This window comes from Cyprinus carpio, chromosome A4 (genome assembly GCF_018340385.1).
Source record: "Cyprinus carpio isolate SPL01 chromosome A4, ASM1834038v1, whole genome shotgun sequence".
In the NCBI taxonomy this organism is placed as follows: domain Eukaryota; kingdom Metazoa; phylum Chordata; class Actinopteri; order Cypriniformes; family Cyprinidae; genus Cyprinus; species Cyprinus carpio.
In genome coordinates, this window is record NC_056575.1 from 35,230,364 (window position 1) to 35,253,648 (window position 23,285).

General features: G+C 34.2%; 1 protein-coding gene across 1 annotated transcript; it reads right to left on the minus strand.

Moving 5' to 3' along the window:
- Positions 1–380: 380 nt before the first annotated feature.
- On the minus strand, positions 381–22,164 carry LOC109061218 (potassium voltage-gated channel subfamily A member 5-like). The gene is made up of 2 exons (XM_042745805.1): positions 19,368–22,164; positions 381–2,677 (listed from the first exon to the last, which is right to left on the minus strand). The coding sequence occupies exon 1, from the start codon at positions 21,387–21,389 to the stop codon at positions 20,277–20,279; it is 1,113 nt and encodes a 370-aa protein (XP_042601739.1). The 5' UTR covers positions 21,390–22,164; the 3' UTR covers positions 381–2,677; positions 19,368–20,276.
- Between the last annotated feature and the right edge of the window lie 1,121 nt (positions 22,165–23,285).

The following is a 23,285-nucleotide window of genomic DNA, read 5'->3' on the forward strand; positions in this document are numbered from 1 at the left end:
CAACTTCACTCAAATCAGAATATACAGATTGCAACCACAGGGTGGCACCGAATGAATATCCATAAATCAGTCATGTCACATACTAATAACAACAACAACAATAACACTTAAATTCACGTTATTTAGTATAAAGAAAAATTACATTAATTTTTTATCAAATTAATAATTTAATCAAACATATATAGTGGCTGTAAAGCAAAAGTAATAAAACTTCACAAACTACAAAAAAGGAACAAACTTAATAGCAATACATATGTCCTCATAAAATTAAACTGTGTCTAAAAGGATCTGCTTGATGTGTTATGTTATGAAGTTTGTTTTCTTTTGTATTTCTTTTTTATTTTCTTTTTTTGTTATCCATTCAATTAAAGACCTTTGCATGACATTAGCAAAACCTTTATTTTTACTTTATTTCACATATGTGATATTCAACATGTCAATAAATAATATTACACAGTGTAACAATAAAGGTAAGCAAAACAATCTAGCTATATATAGACAATGTTCATTCTGACTGATGCCAATTTGGTAGCTTTGTTCTAAGGTTTCTGGGTAAAATGCTTCAGTTTCAAATTCTCTTCAATCTCTATTCATTGACAGGATGAAAAATGTGACATTTTTGACAATGTTCTTTTGGACAGTAACAAATATGACATTTTAAACCATAGATCAATGAGATATTTCCTTCTCTTAACAGAAAAGAACAAGCAACACTTGATAGCAGTGTGAGTAAAGTAACAAATAAATCACTTTTTCTATAGACATGACTGTATGATTTTGCAAAACACATCTGTTCAGATAAATTAGATTATTTTGTCCTGAATCTCCATTAATTACAGTACAATTTCATACCCGTACATGTATTCAGAAGCTTTTTTTTTATCCATTACATAATAAATATTCACCTCTGATCTGTTAATGTGATAAAATAAACAATAATATATAAGCATCCTAGATAAACTTATGTTAGATGCTGTTAGAGTCACAACAGACGACATACTGTACGATATGTGTAGCCACATCCAGGCCAGCCAGTACAAAGACATCAGCTTAAAGGGACAAGTGTTTTTTTTTTTTTTTTTTAACTGCAAGTAATCAATCATTCAGAAATAATCAATAATGTATTGTACAGTATTTCAAAGCCTCAGTACTTTTATCTTACAGTGACATCAATGCAGATATGCAGCAAATGGGTGCTTTTATTCCATTTGTTACATATCAAAAAACAGATAATTTTAAGACTTTGATGAATTTGATGTTTGCAGATGTAAGTGTGGTATTCTCATCATGGTGGGTATGGATAGATACATACAGTATTTTATCATAAATCTATAATATAGATAATACTTTCATACTTTTGAGATTGTTATGCAAAGGTCCTATCTGTGGGAATATAAAATGCACTTTAAAGCATGTCTGAAGCAGCATTTAAGTAATTGAAAATATATGTGTATTAAAAAAAATGTACAGAATGTAACAGTTGACAGTAAGGGTCTAATAGTTGACATGAGCAAAACAGTTGACAAACCTGAACATTATCTTATTTGTAGTGTATAGTTATTTTTTGTTTAGCAAACTGAATTAATGACAAAATATATAGTGTTCTATGCCTATGATTAATAGAATGAGTAACATAAATTAACTTTCCTTTTTTTTCTTTTGCTGTAACTTCAGCATTAGGCCTTGCATGGCTTGTGCCTTGGACTTAACTCTTGTAAACAAGCAGGAAGTAAAATATTTAAATTTCCTAGTAAAGTACAATATTGCACTTTCTTGTTTCTGTATGTAGTCAGAGATAAATATAAAATAATGCAGATAATTCATCACATGTGCATTTTGAAACCTAAACATTCCGTTTGAAAAAGCACACATTAAGAAAATTAAAAAAAGCTGTTAATTTGAAACATAGTAATACTTATATACTGTATAAATAAATAATGATTTATAAATAAATAAACATTGGATACAAATATCAAAACATGTTCTTCTCCTTTGGGAAAAAAAGTGATGTTTTGAAGAAAATAATCCAAAATAAAATGAATCAATTATATTATACACTTTTTTAGATTTATATAAATATTTATTTCTTATGTTATTATTTTTTATTATTAAATTAGATAAACACTCAAATACAGCAAACAAAAATTATAGGGTATATGTAAGGGTGACATTGATTTTCAGCAAATACCATCACTGTTGCTGATGAGAAGTACTATGGCTTTTCCCCTGTTTAAAAAGGAGGCATTTTCTTTGCCTAACAATATTTTATCTCTCAGTGTTCATAGGTGTCTCTTCTGTTGGAGAATGATATTGTTTTAGAAAAATATACATCAGGAAAAGGCTTTACAAAAATAAACCAACTGAACATAGTCATCCAAAATTTACTTGGACATGAACTTCACTCTAAAATAGACTAATATTGCACAGAGTGGGATTTCCTCTTAGACAATTTTTGTTCTACACAGACTTGTTGAACTCCTTGGCTTCAAAAACCACCTTTACATATCACCTGTTCAGTTCATAAAGGTTTCTGTCAGAAGTGCAGTATCAGTTTTATACTCTGGCCCCATACAAAAATGATTGATTCACAGGGTTTGATCAAAGGCACAGGTTTCTGCAGAGGTTTTCAGAAGGTCTGAAGAATCTGTTGTCATGATTATGGCTCCTCTTCTGGGATCTGTGACAGAAAGAAATTTTTAAAAAGAAAAAGAAAATTATTATTGTTGTTGTTGTTGTTTAAAGTCATATTCTTTGCAATAGATTTCAGTAATAAATGTTTGTATGTTTTTTTTCCCTCCTGCTGGAGGTATAATTCAATGTCTTCAAAATCTTCTACAGACAGCTCTAAGCTGATGGCAAGTACATGACCTACAGTACAGTGAGAATTGATTTGGAACAGAGGATTTTAGCTGATGTTCACCGCTTTTTATGTGTCTGTGTAAGAAACATGCATTTGTGAACAGTGACTTTTCTATCAGGTGGACATGTTTCAATTTCAAATTTAACACCACCAGTGAAACCGAAAAAAAAAGAAAAAAAATATCAACATTATTTTTGGGTAAAATACAATAACTAACCGAACAAACTAACTAACAAAATAATTAATTGAAATATAGAGAGTGACCGAGATTTGTGAAAATATCTAATAAGGATAATAATATATATATATATATATATATATATATATATATATATATATATAAAAGAAAGAAGAAAAAATAGGAGCAAGGAGGTAACATAAATAATCTTACGACCTGTGGTATGAAAACAAGTCTTAGCATCTCATGCAATTTTCAGTTTAGTTTAGTTAAGTAAATTTATTGTGTTTACATTTTTAAAATATATTTGAATGGGTAAACATGACATAATAATGTATTGATATTGTTTCTAAGACTCGACAATACAGCCCCCCCCCACCGACCTCTGACCCACTGTTCAACAGTCTCTTACCAGCTAGCTGATTTTCTGTCAGTGCAGTTTTTTGACAGACAAGTGACCTGACCACTACTGCAATTAAAGCACTCAGTCATGGGTGTGTTGAGAAGCCACCTGAGCAGCACACGCTGATGCTGACCCATCTGAACTATTAGAGAATGTGGCACACACCCGCTCTTGGAATCTTCCTCAAAGTTAATATGATGTGCTAGTCGGGTGGGCAGCAGTGCCAGATGGTGGCTGTAGTTATGAATGAGGCCTTGGTCGTCAGTATTAAGTTGGATCAGTGTAATCCTGCACAGCATATGCAGAAGGCCTGCGGGCCCGATCCACCGAGGACACACTTGCACACCCCAGTCACTCATTGATACACTTCTGATCTTCTTCCCCTGCATGCAGCTACATCCCTCATGTTCTTTTTTATGGCCATTCCTTTTCCTCATTTATTACTTTATCTGAAATACTTTCATGGGTTTTGAATTGCACTTGGGTTTATGGTTTGAAGAAACCCCTAGGACCTAATATTTGATTTTTATTGCTTATCCTGTTTATCCAGGCATAGATCAGACTTTTAAAAAATCTTCATCAACATTTTATACTCTCGCTGACCCTTAGATTAAAAATAAATTTAAAAAAAATCTTGTTTCCATCATACCTTTATAGATTAATTTCTTCAATAATAATAATAATAATAATAATAATTAAATAAAATAAGTAAATAAATAAAAATTATACTGTTTCCAAATTCAGCTATTCCAAAAAAATAAAAAAAAATAATAAATAAAAACGTGGTTTAAGTTATTGTAAGAACAAATTTAAGATTGATATTTAAGATTAGCTTTTCCTTATTCATGATTGATTTTCAGAATATTTTTAATTAACGCAACACGTTTGTTAAATGTTTGACTTACATATGTTACCGCAGTAACACGTATGTAATATTGCTGCTGAAAGACTCGCCAGAGTTTTTGGGATTATACATGTTCTACTGAAAGTAATTTATTTATCAAAAACATTTCCTTTTGACATTTGACAGTTAAGGGGTGAGGACAGCAATGTCACCTCTTTGTACTCAGCTTCTGAAAACGTTTATTATTGCATTCATAGAGCGAAGTTCAACAAACTTTACTCCCATAATTTGTGCAAACCAACATGGGGTGTAGGAATTAATCGAATATAGTACCTCTTGACATTGGCGCGGTAATCATTTCTACATTTCTACATGAAAGCAACACAAGCCCACACAATAGTACTGTAATGTGTTTCTCTTTAATTCACTTGCTCTCTGGTTACTGAAACTGAAGAAATCAATGTTCTCACACGTTGTCATCTCATTTATCTTCACAGAAAGAGAAATCCTTTGCTGCAGGATCAGGACAGCTGTTCCAGCTGGGTGACCGTGATTTCACCAAGTACAACATTTTTGTTGATCCTGAAACAACATTCCAATTAACCAATCAGAATTGAGAGATACCTTTTTCAGGAAATGTCTGTTTTAGGCTTATGATCAGGGATAGGGTTAGGTTTAGAGGTAGGGACTGGGTTTAGTCTATATTTTTGGACAGTAATGTTGATCCAGGATCAACAAAAGATGTTGATCCAGGAAAATGTCTTACATGGCAAAATCATGGTGACCGTTCCATCTGCCAGAGGGGACCTCTGTGAAGCACTTCTTGTGTACCGCACACGCAGAGAAGTGTGAGTGCTTTTAAGTCTACAATCTACAATAGGTGTTGTAAACTATGATTGAAGATATTCTCATAATATTTGCATTGAAGACATCTAATTAAAAATTATATTGTCATGATACAGCAACATGGCTTTTGCTACTTGACTGGCAATTGAGTTTCAGACCATAGATATAAACAAGATAATATGGTCAGCTTCAAATCCATTTAAGTGCCTCTTTAAAGTTAATTGTAAACAATCTCAGATTTCAGTATAAATGGGACAAAAAGATCCACATCACAAGGGAAAAATATACAGTATTTTCCTCTCTCTCTCCCATGAGACTCTTGTGGTCAAATTCTGCTTCACTGAGTACTCTAGTTAGTTTACACTGCTTCAGTGGATACATGCACATAAACACACTGACAGCACAGAAGCCAGCATCCACCGAGATCCTGGCACTTTTCATCAATAGGGTAAAAAAAAAAAGTCCCAAATGAAACTCTCAAAAATTAAGTCATTTTTTGTTTAAACAAATGCTGAGCTAAAATGCCTATGGCCCAAGATTCTGGGATAAGCTCCAGCATCCCTGGAAAAGTACATAGGACAAGCAGTTTAGAAAATGGATGAATGGGTGGGTCAAATAGCTGTTTCTATTCATATTATAAAAGAGGAATTGAAAATATCTTTGTCATTGTACATTGAGGATTTTAAGCTCTGTAACCCCTTAGGCACCTTAAGCTTTCTAGCAAAAACTTTATTGGGTCTATTGGATTTTGAATAATTTGCCACCTGGATGCTGTTCAAAACTTTCATCTATCTATCTGGCAGTTTTATGCAAGAGTGAACATGTAAAGTCATTTGGAAATGACACTTTTAGAGCCCCTTTGACAAGAAATTGATTATTTTAGAAAGTCATGGTGTTTACGTTCCAGAGCTTGGATAGTTTGTGAAAGGTACAGTCTAGTCAGTCCTTGCAGATAATTTAGGGGCCAACAGTTTAGAAAGCATAGAAAGCTTCTCTGGCGGATCCAGGCTGCGTCTGTTCAGACTGGGATTTTGCCTCATGACGCACGTTACATTTGCAAAGGAAAACTCAGCTACATTTTGTAAAGTAAGAAAAGGTTGTGTGTTAACAGAGAATTTATCTTCATGTTATTAGAGGCTACACACCTGATGTTGTACACAACTTGTTTAAGGGCATTGTGCCATTTGAACTTGCACTCGCCAAACAAATTGTCATGATACAGGATACAGAATCCTTTTTCCTATTTTTTTTTTCTTAAACTAAATGTAAATAATTAATTATCAGCTTTTTTATTAGCATTTTTTTTTCACAATAAATTGACAACCTTTTAGCAGATCTACTGTAAAGCATTGTATCTTAAAATAATCACAAAATACACAAATAAATATTTATACTGATGATAATAATTATGTGACAAAACCATGAATGTAGCCAACCAATGTATTTATAATCTGTAGTAGTAGTTGGCTAGTCAGAGTTAAATAGAAGTAGCAAAGAATTGGCTACGAACAACTAAACATGTTATTTAAAGTATATATCTTTATATTCTTCAAATGAAAATAACTGATGCCATTCTGATGTGCACACACATTAATTAATCTTCCTGTTTTACTAACAAATATTATTAATATCCGTTTGATATCTGAACGCATTGTACTGTACATTGCCAACTGAAGTTTGGACTATATCCACTAGGTGGCATTATACAACTCTTCAAATCTTGTTTCCCAATAGTTCCCATTTCTCTATCTGCTTCAACTGGAAACGCCAATATAAATTTGCCAGCTGAAGTATGCTGTCCATGTGAGTGGACAATGAATTTTTTTTATTACTTTGTTATAGAGGTAGATACAAAACTTGGAGACTGTGAGGTAAAAACAACAACAAAAACCCTCGATATGAATATGACTCAGAGTTCTCTGGCTCTGCCAAGCCTGTCAACTACTGCCGCCTACATGCGCCTATGAAAGGCAGATGAGCTGTTTATTCTATATTAAGATTGAAATGGCAGCATCCACATCGACTTATTTTCCCTGGACTCTGCAGCATTAATGTAACCTCCATTTAATGATGCAAAGCAGATTAAAGACAGCTTTATGGGAAATCTCCAATGGAATGGTCGATTCACCTCTTTGGGATGCACGACTGAGGTCAATAGTTATGGACGTGACTTTAGGAAAAATGTTTGCACATGATCAACAATCCAATACCTTATTTCGTGAATGTCTATTATACCTTGAAAGGCATTCCCATTCGCTGAGCTGGTGCATACAGTCTTTAAAAGTACATGATGATGGATGCTGCCATCTTTGTTTTTTTTTTTTTTTGGAGCTACTCTATAAATATCATATGACTGATCACTCTAAAACAATAATGGGCACTGGCCAATGAACTTCAGTAACACAAAATGATCATATATCATATAAATTATCATAAGTGTGTGATTAATTAAACCAACTAACCAACAAACGAATGAATGAATAAATAAATAAAAACAATAAAAAAAAAAAATCAATTATTTAACAAAAAAACAAAAAAATTTGTGTGTGTGTGTGTGTGTTTTTTGTGTGTGTGTGTGTGTGTGTACATAAATAATATGTATGTGTATATATGGCAGTTTGCACCTAAAACAAACACACATACGTTTAATTAGCTTTTTAAATGGGGACATATACATTCTTTTGCTGCATACTGTTCTGTTGCATAGACTATTGTATTGCTTTTATATTGAGCTAGTTATAAATACTATAACCTAACCTCTTAACCATTACAGAAATATGTGTACAAACACACACACACACACACACACACACACACACACAAGTATATATATATGTGTGTATGAGAGAGAGACTTTATTTCATGTGTGCTGTGTACTGCACATGGATGATGATGTGCATTATTGTGGATAATCTCTGCCTGAAAGGGTAACATGACACGTGTGTTCTTTGCCCAGGGAGAACAACACTTTGTCAGGACTGGGTTGCCAAATTTTGGAGGTTAGGTTTGTGACTGTGAGGCATGTGATATAAATAAGCTTTGTTTGTGTGTTTTACGATGTTGTATGTGCTTGTATGTGTTTGGTACATGCAGTCAGAAGAGCTTGTCTAAGTGTTTTGTGTGATTGCTGTGCTGTACAGTATGTGGGTGGACTTAAATGGAGTGGGCATGTGTCATATCACAGCATGACATTATTCACACTGGACTCTTACTCAACCACAATGTTTTTGAGTCAAAAAACACATGAAGTGTTCTAAAATAACTTATTTTCCTTATTATTCCATTATCAGGGATTTTGGTGTACATCTGCTGAAACTTTAAAAAAAGGTTCTAACATGCAAGGCACATTTCAATCTAAAATCAAACGAAAATTACAAATAATACTGTGCATAAAATGTTAGCAAATTACGGATTGTTAAGATTTTTTGATATATATCAGTATCCATCCATCCATTTTCCAAAACCTATATACTCTAAACACACAAAATTGGTTTTTCAGCAGTTCTTTGGGGTGGTTGTGGAGCACAGCTTCCGTATTAAAGAACCTGTTTAGCCCAGTATGGTTCTTCAGTGGTTCTTTGGGGTGGTTAAGGTGTTATATAGCACCACTGCCATACAAAGAACCCATTAAGCCCCTGTACAGGATTTTTGACCTCAGAAAAGCATAAACGCTCTGACCTCTCTTAGTCTCTTAGTTTAGTTGGGGAAAAGGTTAAAAAACGTTAGAAACAGTGTATTTCCTGAAAACGTGCTTTCAACCATTGTAAGTAAAAGGAAATCCCATTTTTGATAGCCATAACATCATTTGACAATAATTCCGAATGAGAGTGGACAATGGGGTTCCTATTATGGTTCTACATAACATCATTTGACAAGGATGCTGTACCTTTAACGTTAGCACTTAAAGTGGTTCCCCTATGATTACAAGCCAACAAACCACTTTTAGTGCGATTTAGCACCATTTTTGTTCTGAATTCTGAAGCCTATACCAGCATCTCAGGTTGTAGGCAGAGAAACATCCTGGATGGATGTCCAGTCAATATTATCACAATATATTTAAATACTAATCATAATAATAATAATTGTATAACACACTAATGAGAATTTAATGAGAATCACTATTGAGAATAACAAAATAAAATAATAAAATAAAAAAAAAATGAATAAAATAAATAACAGTAATAAAACTTCAGAGTAATATATTAAAGGAATGGGAATTTGGGAACAAATGTTTGTGCATAATTCACATTTTGAACTTTCTTTTTTTCAATGTTTAGTGTAGCATTGTCTTTGCTCTGTATAATACATTTTACTATATTAAATCCATTTAGCACATAGTGTGTAGTTTCTGAGCAGTTCAATACATAACTAACTGTATTGTGAAGAATGGATGGGATAGGCTATCAAATCCAATATGCTTTCTTGGACTTTATCTGTTTTTTCACAGAAAAAAATCAGAGACTGATGATTTTAAATCGAAATAGGTAGACATAAACACTGGCCTTTATGCTCTTTATGTTCACCCTAATTCTGTGTTAACAGCTGTATAAATCCATCTGCTCCTGATAGGATCTAGCAAAACAATTGACAAAGCATACATTTTTCAAAAAAGGTGATAACATGCACACCCAGAAATTCTTAGGAACTACCAGGCAACACATGAGAAACCACATATAACATCTTAAACACTACCTAGCAATAACTTGGAAACCACATAGAACAACTGCACAACAACCAGTCAGGGCATCCTAGGGACCTCATAGCATAACATTTTCAATCTTAGTTAATATTAATTTCAACATTTACAAACACATTATTAAAATCAAAAGTTGTCTATTATTATTATCTAATGGACCTGAGCTAAAATGAACCACTGTAATGTTAACGAAGATGAATAAACTCTGCAACAAATGTATGGCCCATTGTTATGAATGCCTAATTAAAAACTTATACCAAAGACTCACCAAAGACACACTAAAGTCATTATACATTTCTTATTCCGAAATTTTTTTCCGGAAATCAGAGTAAACTATTCACGCTGACATGCACATCAAACTCCATTTGAGGTCTTCAGGTCTATAATTGGGTTGCAGTCATATTTTAAATACATCTGAATATTCCTGTATACATAGACCTGCATACAATAGAAGCTGTCACTGGTTACACAGTATGCTTAGTTATTAGTTTTATTACTACTTTTTCACAATCATTTAATTAGTGCTCTAACACGTCTTAACTTCAAAAATGTCCAACAACACTGCCACAAATTTTTTGCTGATTTCTTTTAATAATCATATTAAAAATGGCACTCCAGAAATGCATCCGTTTAGTCTGTGTTGCCATTCTTAATAACCTAGCCTACAGTAAAGCATCTGTTAGCACCAACAATTCCTTGTGGACTGAGCATGCACATTTAAATTTCAGTGTAGTGTTTACATGCAACAAATATCTGATTAAAACATGTATATTTCGGTGGTAGGAATCAGAATTTGGTTTTAATCTTAATAGGGAAATCAGACTGAATCATTTATATGACTCAGTAATAAGAATATGGTCAAATTCTGATTATTATCAATATTAATGTGCATGTTTTTAATTCACAGCAAAGAAATTGCTCTTAAGAGTAATTTTAAGTTTATTCAGCAATGCTGACAAGACTGATCATGAAGTTTTTGTACAAAACTAAATTAATAATAGTTACAATAATAATTATTGCTATTATAATTAATAATAATTACTCATTTCCAACAAAACAAGTAACCCAAATAGCTGAAAAAGTAACCTCTTGAGTATTAAACTGACCTTAATAGGAATCTGTTTTCCTTATCCCCCTCACTGCCTCTGGGAATCATTACACCGTCATTTAACCTGATAGAGACACAACACTCGCTTCACTAGTCTTTCTGCTTTTATATGCTGCTTCCACTTATATAACCAGTACACTATGTATTTGATACAAAAATAAAAGTTTTTTAAAAAAAAATTTTATATATATATAGTGGCTTATAGGCATTATAAATTATAATATTCTGTTGAACAGCTTCATTTTTTTAATCTAGTAATCTAGATTACAGGTAATCTAGATCAGCATATCAGATTCCTTGATCAAACACACTCATTTGTTTCTGTAAGCAGCTGAGGTCAGTTTCCCTGAATAATTCAAATGTGTCTGCGGCTCATGAGGTACTTGTGTTGTTATGTCAAGGATGGATTATGACCCTGCAAGACCCAGACGCCTGGATGCCACAAAGTTTGCATGCACCTTAGAAGGAAAGGATATATGATACATGAGCTTGTTTTATATGGATGCACAGTGCATGTGTTTTGAAACATGTGACTCCTTTCCTGCCTTAAAAGACTGACTACATGACCACACAGCATCTGATGAAAGAACATTCCGTTGTTTGAATGTACTGATTGTACTTGCTGCACCCAACTCTGAGTGGCACATAACAAGACATTTTATTCATGAACAAAATGAATGAACCAGGAAATGACCTTCTAGAATAAGAAGAGAAAGGGATCATAAGAATCGTGAATGTGTAAAAGATGGCTGATCACCATATACAGTACAATTAAAGTGAAATTATTGAAATTAAGTTGAACTATTGTTGTTGTCCTTTTATTATAGCCCAATGAAAATCATGTCTAGCAGAAAAAAATAACTCATCTTTTAAGACTTGTAGACACAATTATTAATAAAGAAGAATATCTGCTCGTTTGACTTGGGCTGTTCCACTTAAAATATTTTTACTTTGTCTGTCCCTCGCTAACTTCCCTCCATCTCGTGGAGTCGGATGTATTTCATTGCTTATACTAAGTAAGTCCAATTTGCATTCTCTGCATCAGGCCTTCACTCAAGGCAGAAGAAACTGCAGAGCATCTTCAGGTTCCTGAGAGAAGGTGCAGGAACCTGCAAGTGTGTGTCCCCGTCTGTGATGTAGCACAGGCAGGACGGCACACAGGTATTAAACTGCTTACTCACCATAATACAAAGCTAAATCCTATGGGAAACACAACACCAAATAACACACACAAACACAGAGTGCTTACTGAAAGCACCGAATCTGACAGTGTTTCGGGTATCCTATATAGCTTTCGCGCACAGAGAATCATAAAGTATAGCGCGGCAATGTATTGTCAACACTATTCTGTGATTTCTCAATAATATAGCCTAGAAAATAAAATGTTCTAGCATAAATTTCTTAGTAACTAAAACCCATAGCTTCACTATTAGTAGAGAAATGCTGCCAGGAAGAATTAATTCACACACACAATCCTTCTCTCACTAATGCATTCATATAAATGTAATCTTTACTGTGCTCCTTTATCTGTATCTGATTTAGAATGAACAGAAATCTGTGAGAAATATAACGACCCAAAGACAAAAGAACTGATAAAAAATAGCTGTTACAGGAGGATAGCCATGTGAGCAGTGCTGTGTAATATGCCGTAACAGTGCAAAAGGTGTTCGAGTTTCTGCTCAATGTTCAGGCTTATTTGTTCACTAATGACGACATCAGCAACTAGTCAACATCAACTCGAATTTCATCACATAAATGTCAACTTAAAAAATCTTAGGTTGTTCAACCCCTAGCATGCAGATGTCCGCAGACTCTGGTGATAATGAAAATGAACGCCGGAAGTATATTTTGAGTTTAATTCGCTTTGGATAAACAGGTCTGCTAAATTATAATATACTATCTGCCATCACTGAGGTCACAGCAAACAGGTATGAAAGCATTGTCGTGATTACAGCAGATATACCATAGAAAATGTCTTAAAGGGTCCTTCAAATATTGTGTTGGATAATGGGGGCCTTCAAGTGAAAATGGTTGACAACCATTGTCTTATATCGACTGAAAAAGGCCCATAAAAAGAGAGAATTTGTGTACGTGTTAGAGGTTGCAACGATAAGTCAACTGGTTGATTAGATTTGACACTAGCCGACACGTTCATTCATGTAATCCAGAGGAAACACAACACTGCAAGGCGATAAAACAACAACAAATCAATGGTTCATCTAATGCAATTGTCAGTGTCAAGCTGTTTCATGCTGCTAATAACTTAAATGCAAGTAATTTCTGATTGTAATGCATTTTTGAATTCATATTTCTTAGCCAGAAAACACAAAGCAGGCTGAGAAACCATAAAAAGTCAGCAAATACAAACCTGCCATCACTTATTTTGAAAAATATTCTGGATACGTCAAACATTCAAAAATGTATAATTAAGAACACAGTAATTTAAACAAAAACAATTAATATGATATTAATTTTACATCTATTTTTGCTCCAATTCAGATGGTACACCTTTGTACCTTATTTAGCCCTAAAAAGTGCATATTAGTACCTTAAAGGTACATATTAGTGCTTAAACACACTCCTTATTTGGGAGTCACACTCATGGTCTTCATGGTCAAAAGTGACCGGACATCTGAAATGTAACTTTTTTTTTCTTCAGTAAAATCAATCTAATATATTTTTGTTCAATAATATTTTTTCTTTTGTATTTTGAGATGGTACTATGGTACTAATTAATATTTATGCAATAATTATGATCCATTTTTCCAATTGAAAATATTTTTATTATTATTATTCAATCAATGCAGTATTTCAGATTAAAATAGAGACTAGGTCTTTAAAATCCAATTTTTGAAGGCAGAATAGCACCTCCTGGTGAGAGCAATAAAAAGAAAATCCTGTAATTTCATGGTTTAACCACTAGATTCCTGTATAGGACTCTATAGAGAGGCTTGTGAATTCCCTAGTTGTTTTTATACATAATTGTTTACTTTTATTAGGTTGTAAATTTAAATGTATATTAAGTAATTCTCAAAGACTACTTTTTGCCATGGTTTAAATTTTTTATTGTTTTTTGGGGTTTTGCATTATTTCACTCATCTGACTCATTTTGGCAATATGGTTATAGCCATATCAATTCATTTGAATATGTATAATTCTGTATGTGTGTGTCTGTGAGTGTGTGTAAGTGTGTGTGAGTGGATGTATCCGTTTTACACTCATGAAGTTTTAGAGTCGAACCCCTTCCTTGCTGTCCACTTTTTTACTGCATTGTAGTCGAATTATTGATTTTATTTTACATAGTTGCAGTGTTACAGTCACACTAGTTCATAGGTGTGTGTGTGTGTGTGTGTACAAGTGTGTGTCTGTGCATGTGTTAGTTAGTGTGTTGATTTTGCACTCTAGATGTTTTAGAGTTTCACCCCTTCATTGCTGTGCAATTTTATTCTGCATTATGGGGCATTTGTAGATTGTACAAACAAACATTTTCTGTATTTTTGATTTTTTTTTTCTTTTTTTTCTTTTTTTTCATTTCTCATTCATTTCCTATGGTCGGTCATTTTTGATTGAAGACCATGAGCATGAATATTTTTTTTTTAATACCAATTAGCTTTTTCAAACCATGCCCTCAATTTGTTCACATACCAAGTGCCATAAAGACACCATGTTTCGTACCATTCTGGTGAAGCTACGATTTTTAAAAATTCTAAATGTAAAATTCTCTGCACAAGGTTAAATGGGTACTGTCCCAGTGACAGACTGTGTACCTTTTTTCTGATAGTGTAGAGGAATATAATAAAATGAGGATACAGAAGGAAAACAAAATGAAAACCAGAAGGAAAATGTCAAGGATAATATTTTTTTCAAGTGATATATTTTAATCCACTTTCACTCAGCTCATGAGGTTAAATCCGTTCCCTTCTATATCACTTTTCCTTGCCTTTTAAGACACTCTTTTTTCTTGTCTAATTGAAAGGCCATTTACTCTCTGTGTGCAGCGGTCAGAGAGGAAGGGCCGCTTATATAAGAGATCCGGAATGGTTCTGTTGCTTCAAGCCTTTTTTTTATATTAAAAAGACAAGATAACACAGTCACAGTCACGTCGGGATAAGCACAAACCCTAACAACAACACAACCAATGGCTTTAATTCTACACTAAATGCAATCACACACGTTAACAAATTAAATAAAAATAAAACAATCTATAATTTATTCATTAAAATTATTGTAAATAATTGCAATATAATTTCCTTCTGTTGTCAATTAAAAGATTATGCTTGCAATGAGTAAAATTAACCATTTTTTAAATTAAGGAAATATTTAAAAGTAAAAGTGTCTATTTCACAGGAGAAAGGGGTATTTGGTCTTAAACTCACAACAAAAGATACCGTTTAATTTCTATGCTATTTCTAATGCTCATGAAAACTTAAATATGAATAGTCTAATTTTATTTGTGTCCCCAGCTGAGCCACGCTTGACATGGTCATGTATGTTTTAAATAATGTATGTAGAAAGGTTTTAGTTTGAATATCTATTTTTCCTTGTATGAAGATTTTCAAGATTTAAATTTCACAAGTCAAATGGGTTATAACTCTATAACAGCTTTTAACAGTCCTAACATTTTTGTAGGCTGATGTAGGCTGTAGTTTAACAGCGCATTTCTGCCAGATTGAACCTGTTTTATCCTGCCAGTTTCATTGCACGTGACACTTCCTGCGAAAATACTGACATGAGAGGGAGATGAGAATCACAATGCTTGCCAATTCTATCGAATAAAAGAGTTATCTCTGCATTTCTTAAAATGAAGTCACATTGTTCGTTTGGGAGTCAAACATTTGCTAACCTATGGAAGATTAAAAGGTTGTCCTGGGTTCAATACAAGTTAAGCTCTATTCACAGTATTTGTGGCATAATTTCAGCTTGTTCACAGTAATAAATAAAATAAAATATCTGGATGAACTCTATGCTTTTTTAAAAAGTTTTAAAATGATCACTTCACCCAAAAAATTTCATTATTCACTTGCCCAAATCTGTTTGACTTTCTACTTCTGTGGAACACAAAAGCAGATGCTTAGCAGAGAGTTAAAAGTAGTCTGTATGACTTGTGCACTTTATTAAGAGACATCTTAAGTCATATAACAGTTGTGTGTGAGGAATATACTGAAATTTAACTTATTCACTGCAAAACTCACTTGACAATCACAGTCACCATTCACTTCTATTGTATGAAAAAAAAAATCCTTTTGTGTTCCACACAAATGACAGGAGGATGAGTAAATTAATTTAACTGAATTCCATTATTTATGTTATTTTATTGGAAAATGGACTATTATAAGTTTTTTTTTGTTTTTTTATCTATTTTCAGTTAAATCAACATTATTCCATAATTGCAGTCCATTAAGATGCAGTTGTAAATTGTACTAATCAAAACTGCAGGACGCTGTACTGTTACACACACAGTACTGTGGGTCACAAAGAGTATTTCACCTGGACAAATCAGTTACTGATTCAAATAAAAATGGCAAGAGGTTAAGACTTAGATGAAGCCTGTCTAATGTCATTTTCATCTGGCTGTCCACCGTTCAAAATGATCCTTTTATAAAAATAAATTTTATACTTTTACATGCTGTGCTAGAATTTATGGAGCTGTCTGTGGTGCTGAAAACACAGATTATCTGGATATCTACAGACTGAACAGACTATGATAAAAAAAAAAATTATAATAATAAAATAAATAATTAAATAAAAAACTTCCTAATTCATCAACACATATCTGTTTGCCTGTGAACTGAGACAAAATTACCAAGATGACATTTGTGCTGATATCACACCAGAAAACTGAGCAAGGATGACAATTCTCAATCCTGAAAGCATTTAAACATTGAGACATTACCTTCAGATAAAAACAGTTATACATGAGTAAATTAAATGGCTTAAAACATTCAAGCTAAACCATCTAGAACACTGTAGAACAGGTCACATTTGTCCCCATTTGCAGTCTAACCATCATGCTAATCATTTTATATTTGATTGAAGAACAGGTTCTGAGGATGCCGAAGATGTGACGAGCTTAGACTGTCCTCTTCAACCAAATATAACACGATTAGCAAGCAGCACACATGAAAAACAGACAGTTGCGACATGTTTGCCATCACGAGGCACTTTCAAGAGCTTAAAGATGATTGCCTTTCATCAGCCTACCATGTCATCTCTTCTAACACTCATCTCCATCACGACATTGTAGGACAAGCAAACTAAAAACTCACAAGCGTATGAGGACCGAATGTGGTTTGTTTTCTAAATCCCTAGAATGAAGAATTTAAGTCTCTACACTGTAAAAAATAAGTGTCATTTTAACTGTACAATTTTGTAAAAACGCTACAAAAAAAAAGTGTTAATAGGTTAACAGTAAGTTCCTGTACTATATACAGGGAAAAACTGTAAAAGATCTAACCAGACATTTCATGTAATTTTACAGTAAAATGCTGTTAATTTTACAGTTTTTAGAAATAAAAAAAGAACAATCAATGTATAATTTACAGTCAAAAACTGTAAACTGATATTCCCAGAATTCCCTGTGTGACGCTACACATTTGAAAGTATTTTGTTTAAATAATCATGTTTTTTTTTAATAGTTTTTTGTTATCAGTTGTACATTTGGGCTTTATGTTACATCTTCTGCTGTTTAATGAAAGTTTATTGAATTGTTTAAGTATCGTGTGTCACCATGATGGTGTTTTGTGTTTGCATGAATGACTTTGTGCACCTTCTATATATTAATATAAACTTCTGCTTGTGACGAAGCTACTTGTGATGAACTTCGATTCTTCATGTGGCTTTCTCTTTTACCACCTGCATTATTATGGTGGTTGTCAGTATGTTAAAGGTACAAAACAGATTTTAATAGCAGTGTGCGTTGTTGAATTTACTGGTTTACATTAAAATTTTCTTGTTTGTAAATAACAGTTTTATACTGTAAAATTTACAGTTTTTGGCCGTAATTGTGTTTACAGTTTTTCTGTATTTTTTTACAAAAGTATTCTGGCAACCACAGCTGCCAAAATTATTTTGTAAAAACTACAGACTTTTTTTTACAGTGTAGACCAATATAAGTGTTTTGATTCCTCATGATATCTGGAATATTCAGGCAATCACCTGATAAAGTGGTTGATCTGCATCTAACTGGTGTGATGGTCTGTTATCTGCTGAAAGTTGGCTGGGAAAAGGTGCAATAAAAATAAAACATTTCTATAATTAAATTAATTTTCTATTATTATGTCAGAAATATTTAATATGGCTAAATCAACAAAAAAATATCATTAAGAGTCAGGAAATCACGCTGCAGGTTTTTTTTTTCCTGTCTTTTTTTTTTTTTTTTTTGAACAGGAAGTTGATAGAGGAAGCAGATGACCTTGAAGATAGACTAAAAGCCATGGGGTCTAAACAGGGTCTCTACTGCAACAACTTTCACAGTTTACTGTGTAATTAACGAAAACACTATTGTATAAAGAGCTCAGTTCAGTGAGAGGGTTTGTAACCTCACAGTTGAACATCTTGCAGTCACATCTCTAACAACGTGCCATTTTGATGTGCTTACGATGTTTTATTGCTATAAAGGTTATTCTTGTCAGTCCTGACCTACACTACCCACTGTCTAGTTGCAGCTGTCTTATGTATCCAAGCAACAAAAACAAGTATGCCATACACACACTCACACACTTTCTCGAAGGTTATGTGATATAACCTATAACGGGCATATCTAATCCTCTGTGAAACAGGATATGTCACTCCTCATAGCACAGCCTTGTCTGCAATCGCCCCTGCCACAAAACACACGTGCTCATTTTCTGGTTCCTGGCACCTAATACCAACTCATTCTCTTTCTAGCACTTGCATACAGGTTCATACAGCATTAATAATGGAAATGAACTCACAAATTCGCTGGCTGTCATTTTCTCTATGATATGTCATTTAACAGCTGAACATGAATAAATATCAATACACAATAATTCTATGAATTTTAGATCATGCGATGCATATCCAAGAAAGACAGAGAGAACATACTCGAATATCTAATCACTTTAAAAGTGGTAACCGGCAAAGGTTAACCTGAGATCAGTTTCTTTCTGAAGTGAATACTTCAATAATTCCATCAGTTCATTTAGATGTTATGATATGATGCACATTTTTGGGTTAACAGGTTTTACTTGGGTCCTAAATTTCATGATTTTTTTTTGTTTGTTTGTTTGTTTTGTCTATTAGGGTTAAACGAATGACACTGAACACATATGTGTATAAATGTATAATATACAATAACTGTGGTTACTATTGAGTATAACAAAAAAAAGTCAAACTCATAAATTAAAAAGAAATCAAATAAAAAATAAATAAACAAATGAAACAAACAGTGAATAATTAAAAAGGAGACTGACCTCACATGCAAAATGATCACTGGATCATCTTTAAGTTCTCCTCTTGTAGATCATCATTTGTTGAGGTTTCCTTCTCCTATACACTGTCATTTCTGCTTGAATCCATTTTGAATCCATTTAAAGTCGACAAGGCTTTATCGTTGGGAATTAAAGTTGTCCTTTTCCTTGAAGTGCTCCATAGATTTCAGTTTTACATTTGAGAGCGAAAAAAATATTGCTATAAATAAATTATAAAATACTGATAGCCACAAACGACACATAAACAGTATTTAAGACTAACTACGAAAGTGATATTCATTGAGACCCTAAAGACCAAACAGTTATTTTACAAAAATATGTACATTTGTTTTTAAAGTAGTATGTTTTAAAATAAGAAAACCTATTTTGGCTTTACATTTGAATCACTGGGCAACTATGAACAGCCTAAGAGGCCGTGAAAGAGTTAAGGCCTGTGATCAAAGCATCACAGCAGTTCTTAAAATTTTACATAATTATTATTTTTTATCATTATTTTGTGTATTTCTGAATAAGAAATTATAAAAGTAATGCTTAAAAGCTGCTGATGCCCAGGAGATTAACAGATTAAAATGTGCTTTAAAAAAATAACTGCAACTTTCCAGGATTTTAACAGTCCAGAATCTGGGTGCATTAACTTAGCATGATGTTTCTGTTTTTTGGGAACATTTAATATCCAGTTTATCATGTTAGTTATCTCAAACATGTTTTCTTCCTCATTGTGTTCTCCATCTCTTGCGTTTGAAGATATCTTCAACACATGAAGTTCATCACACGGGCTGGAAGGGCCACCACTATGCTCTTCTCTGAGAGATGCCTACTCCTGCTAGGTCTCCCTGAGATAGAAATAGCTGAAGTTGGAAACAATGACGGGCACCGGTAGAGATGGACAAACTAGAGGTCAGTTTCTCTAGCGTCCAAGCAAAACGTATAAAGGGAGCGTTTAATATCCATTCTGCTGTTAGCTTTCGTGTTAGTCTTCTCGACTGGAATGTTTGTTTCTTCATTGTGATCTCCATCTTTTGAGTTCGAGGTTGATGATTTCCTCAACCCATGAAGTTCCTCACTTGGGTTTGAAGGGCCACCATTATTAGGCTCTTCTCTGAGAGACGCCTGGTCTTGGTCAGTTTCTCTGTGGTAGAAATAGTTGAAGTTAGACACAATGACAGGCACCGGTAACGCAATTGTCAACACCCCTGCGATGGCACACAGCGAGCCCACAATTTTGCCCCCCACAGTCACCGGTCTCATGTCACCATATCCAACTGTTGTCATGGTCACTACAGCCCACCAGAAGGCATCTGGGATGCTGGAGAAGTGAGACTCGGGTTCATCTGCCTCCGCGAAGAAAACAGCACTGGAGAATAATATGACACCAATGAAAAGAAAGAAGATCAAGAGGCCCAGCTCTCGCATGCTGGCTTTTAGAGTCTGGCCCAAGATCTGAAGTCCCTTGGAGTGTCTAGACAGCTTAAATATGCGAAACACCCGAACCAAACGAATGACCCTCAGTATGGCCAATGACATGGCCTGCTGGCCATTATTGTGCTCCTGGCCCTGCTGCTCCGCCAACTCTGTGCCCAAGGTGATGAAGTAAGGCATGATAGACATGATGTCAATGATATTCATGATGGTTTTGGAGAATTCAGACTTACTAGGACAAGCAAAGAAGCGCACGAAGAGCTCAAAGGTGAACCAAATCACACAGGTGGTTTCAATGATGAAGAACGGGTCGCTAAAGGTGAGTGATGGACGCTCTTGAGTACCATTGACAGCGCGACTAGTCACTGGAAGCTCTCGCTCGTCGCGAAACTCGGGTAAAGTTTCCAGGCAGAAAGTTATGATGGAGATGGTTATGACGATGACGGAGACAATAGCTATGCCTCGTGCAGGACTAGAGCTTTCAGGGTACTCAAAGATGAGCCATACCTGTTTCTGAAACTCATTCTGTGGCAATGGCTTCTCTTCTTCTTTGATAAAGCCCTCATCCTCGCGGAAACGGTCCATTGCTTCTTCTCCCAGCTGATAAAACCGGATCTCGTCGGCAAACACATCGATCGACACGTTAACAGGTCGTCGGATTTTACCACCGGACTGATAGAAATAAAGAATTCCGTCAAAACTCGGTCTGTTGCGATCAAAGAAATACTCGTTCCTGAGGGGGTCAAAATACTTTATTCTTTTGTCCGGGTCTCCCAGCAAAGTGTCGGGAAACTGGTTCAGCGTGCCCAACTGTGTCTCGAACCTCAGTCAGGCGATATTGATAAGAACTCGTTCGTTGTTCTCATGGTCCATATCCATGTCCAGAATGTCCTCATCAAACAAATGGGGACTGTAATAATCCACCGTATTCTCAGTGGAGCCCATCATTGTGTTGTTCATGTCGTTCATTTTCCATGAGCTCTGTAGTGGACTTCTCGAGTACAGTTCTTTGTTGTGGACCAAGCGTGGATGATCCAGGGAGTTTTGGTTTTGGTAGGGTTCTCCATCACTGCCTCCATCACCCCGCTTGTCAAAGCTCGCCAAAGCTATCTCCATTTCCAAGCCATTCAAATGAATTAATAAAAGATCTGTAGAATTCAAAACAAAAAGCCCCTCGTATATCCACACTCGCTGTCTTTGCCGCTAGATGTTCTGCTGCGGTCAAAGATGTGTACTATAATCCAAACATCCTCCCGTCACTCTGGTAAATACTCGCGTGCGCTCTGAGCCTAAGTACTGGATTGATTCCTAGGCGACTCGGTTCTGTTGAAAAGATTCTTTTGAATGAACCGAATCGCAAAGCGTTTGTCACTCGGCTGTCAGGACTTTCTTTGGTGGATGGGATAGTAAACCAAATCATAGTGATAAACAACACTGTTAAACAAAATGTTGATTTCATTAATAAGAAGATGCAAAGCGCCGTGAGTGGTCACACATATAAACTGAATCATTAAAGCGAACCATTTCACTGAAATGAATTGTGTGTGGAAAAATCATACCTCTGTTCAACTTGGTTGTTTATTTTAGTTATTCATTCATTCATTCATATATATAGGCTATATATAATGCAAACATGCCATAATCATATTTGCATGCACCACGGGTGATTAATACAAGGGTTACTAAAATAAAAAGCTTTAAAATGATAACCATTGTCTATGTTGCAGATTCTTTCATCATGCTCAATAAGCTTTTTATTTAAACATTTATATGTATGATATACACATTTAGACAATGGAATGTTGTTAAAAAAAACGGTCATCACTTGCAGAGGGTTTTAATATAGTTTCTGTTAAAATTTTCTCTTTTCAATTAATTTATGACTGGCATCAGTGCTAAATTACCATACATTCACACATGAGTTGACAACATTTTGCCTCGGTCTAAGTTGCATCACCACAATAAGTTCTTGTGTGTGTTTTAATATGTGATTTTCTGACATTATTTTAAGAGACAGTACACATATTTAAATAACTGAGGACAGATGAATTACATGGATAATTCATGTAGTTGCATCAATTAAAAAACAATGTTTATTTTTTCTAAGTATTCTTCATCAAGTAATGTGGAATTACCGTGACAATATACTACCAATTTTATTTTCAAAATCTGGAAGATTTCCTCCCACTGATAAAACTATGGCAACAGCACCTCTGACTGACTTACTGCTCAAGAGACCTGTGAAGCCAACTTGATGACTCAGGTCATTAAACATGCGTGTTAGACTTAACATCTTCTTTGAACTTCTTTGAAAAAATTAGCAGTCATTACCCATGCAGTTAAATTTGAAACGCAATTAATTTGGACACAATTAAACATGAAAAAGTTACACCACCTAGATGTTTTAATTAAAAAACTAAAGAGGTTCATTCAAGTCATTGTCTGTATGATATTTATTTATTTATTTACCTGAAGGCCCAA

Bases quoted from the DNA above. Each gene is read 5' to 3' on its own strand.
- LOC109061218 (XM_042745805.1), bottom strand. From the start codon at position 21,389: ATGGACCGTTTCCGCGAGGATGAGGGCTTTATCAAAGAAGAAGAGAAG.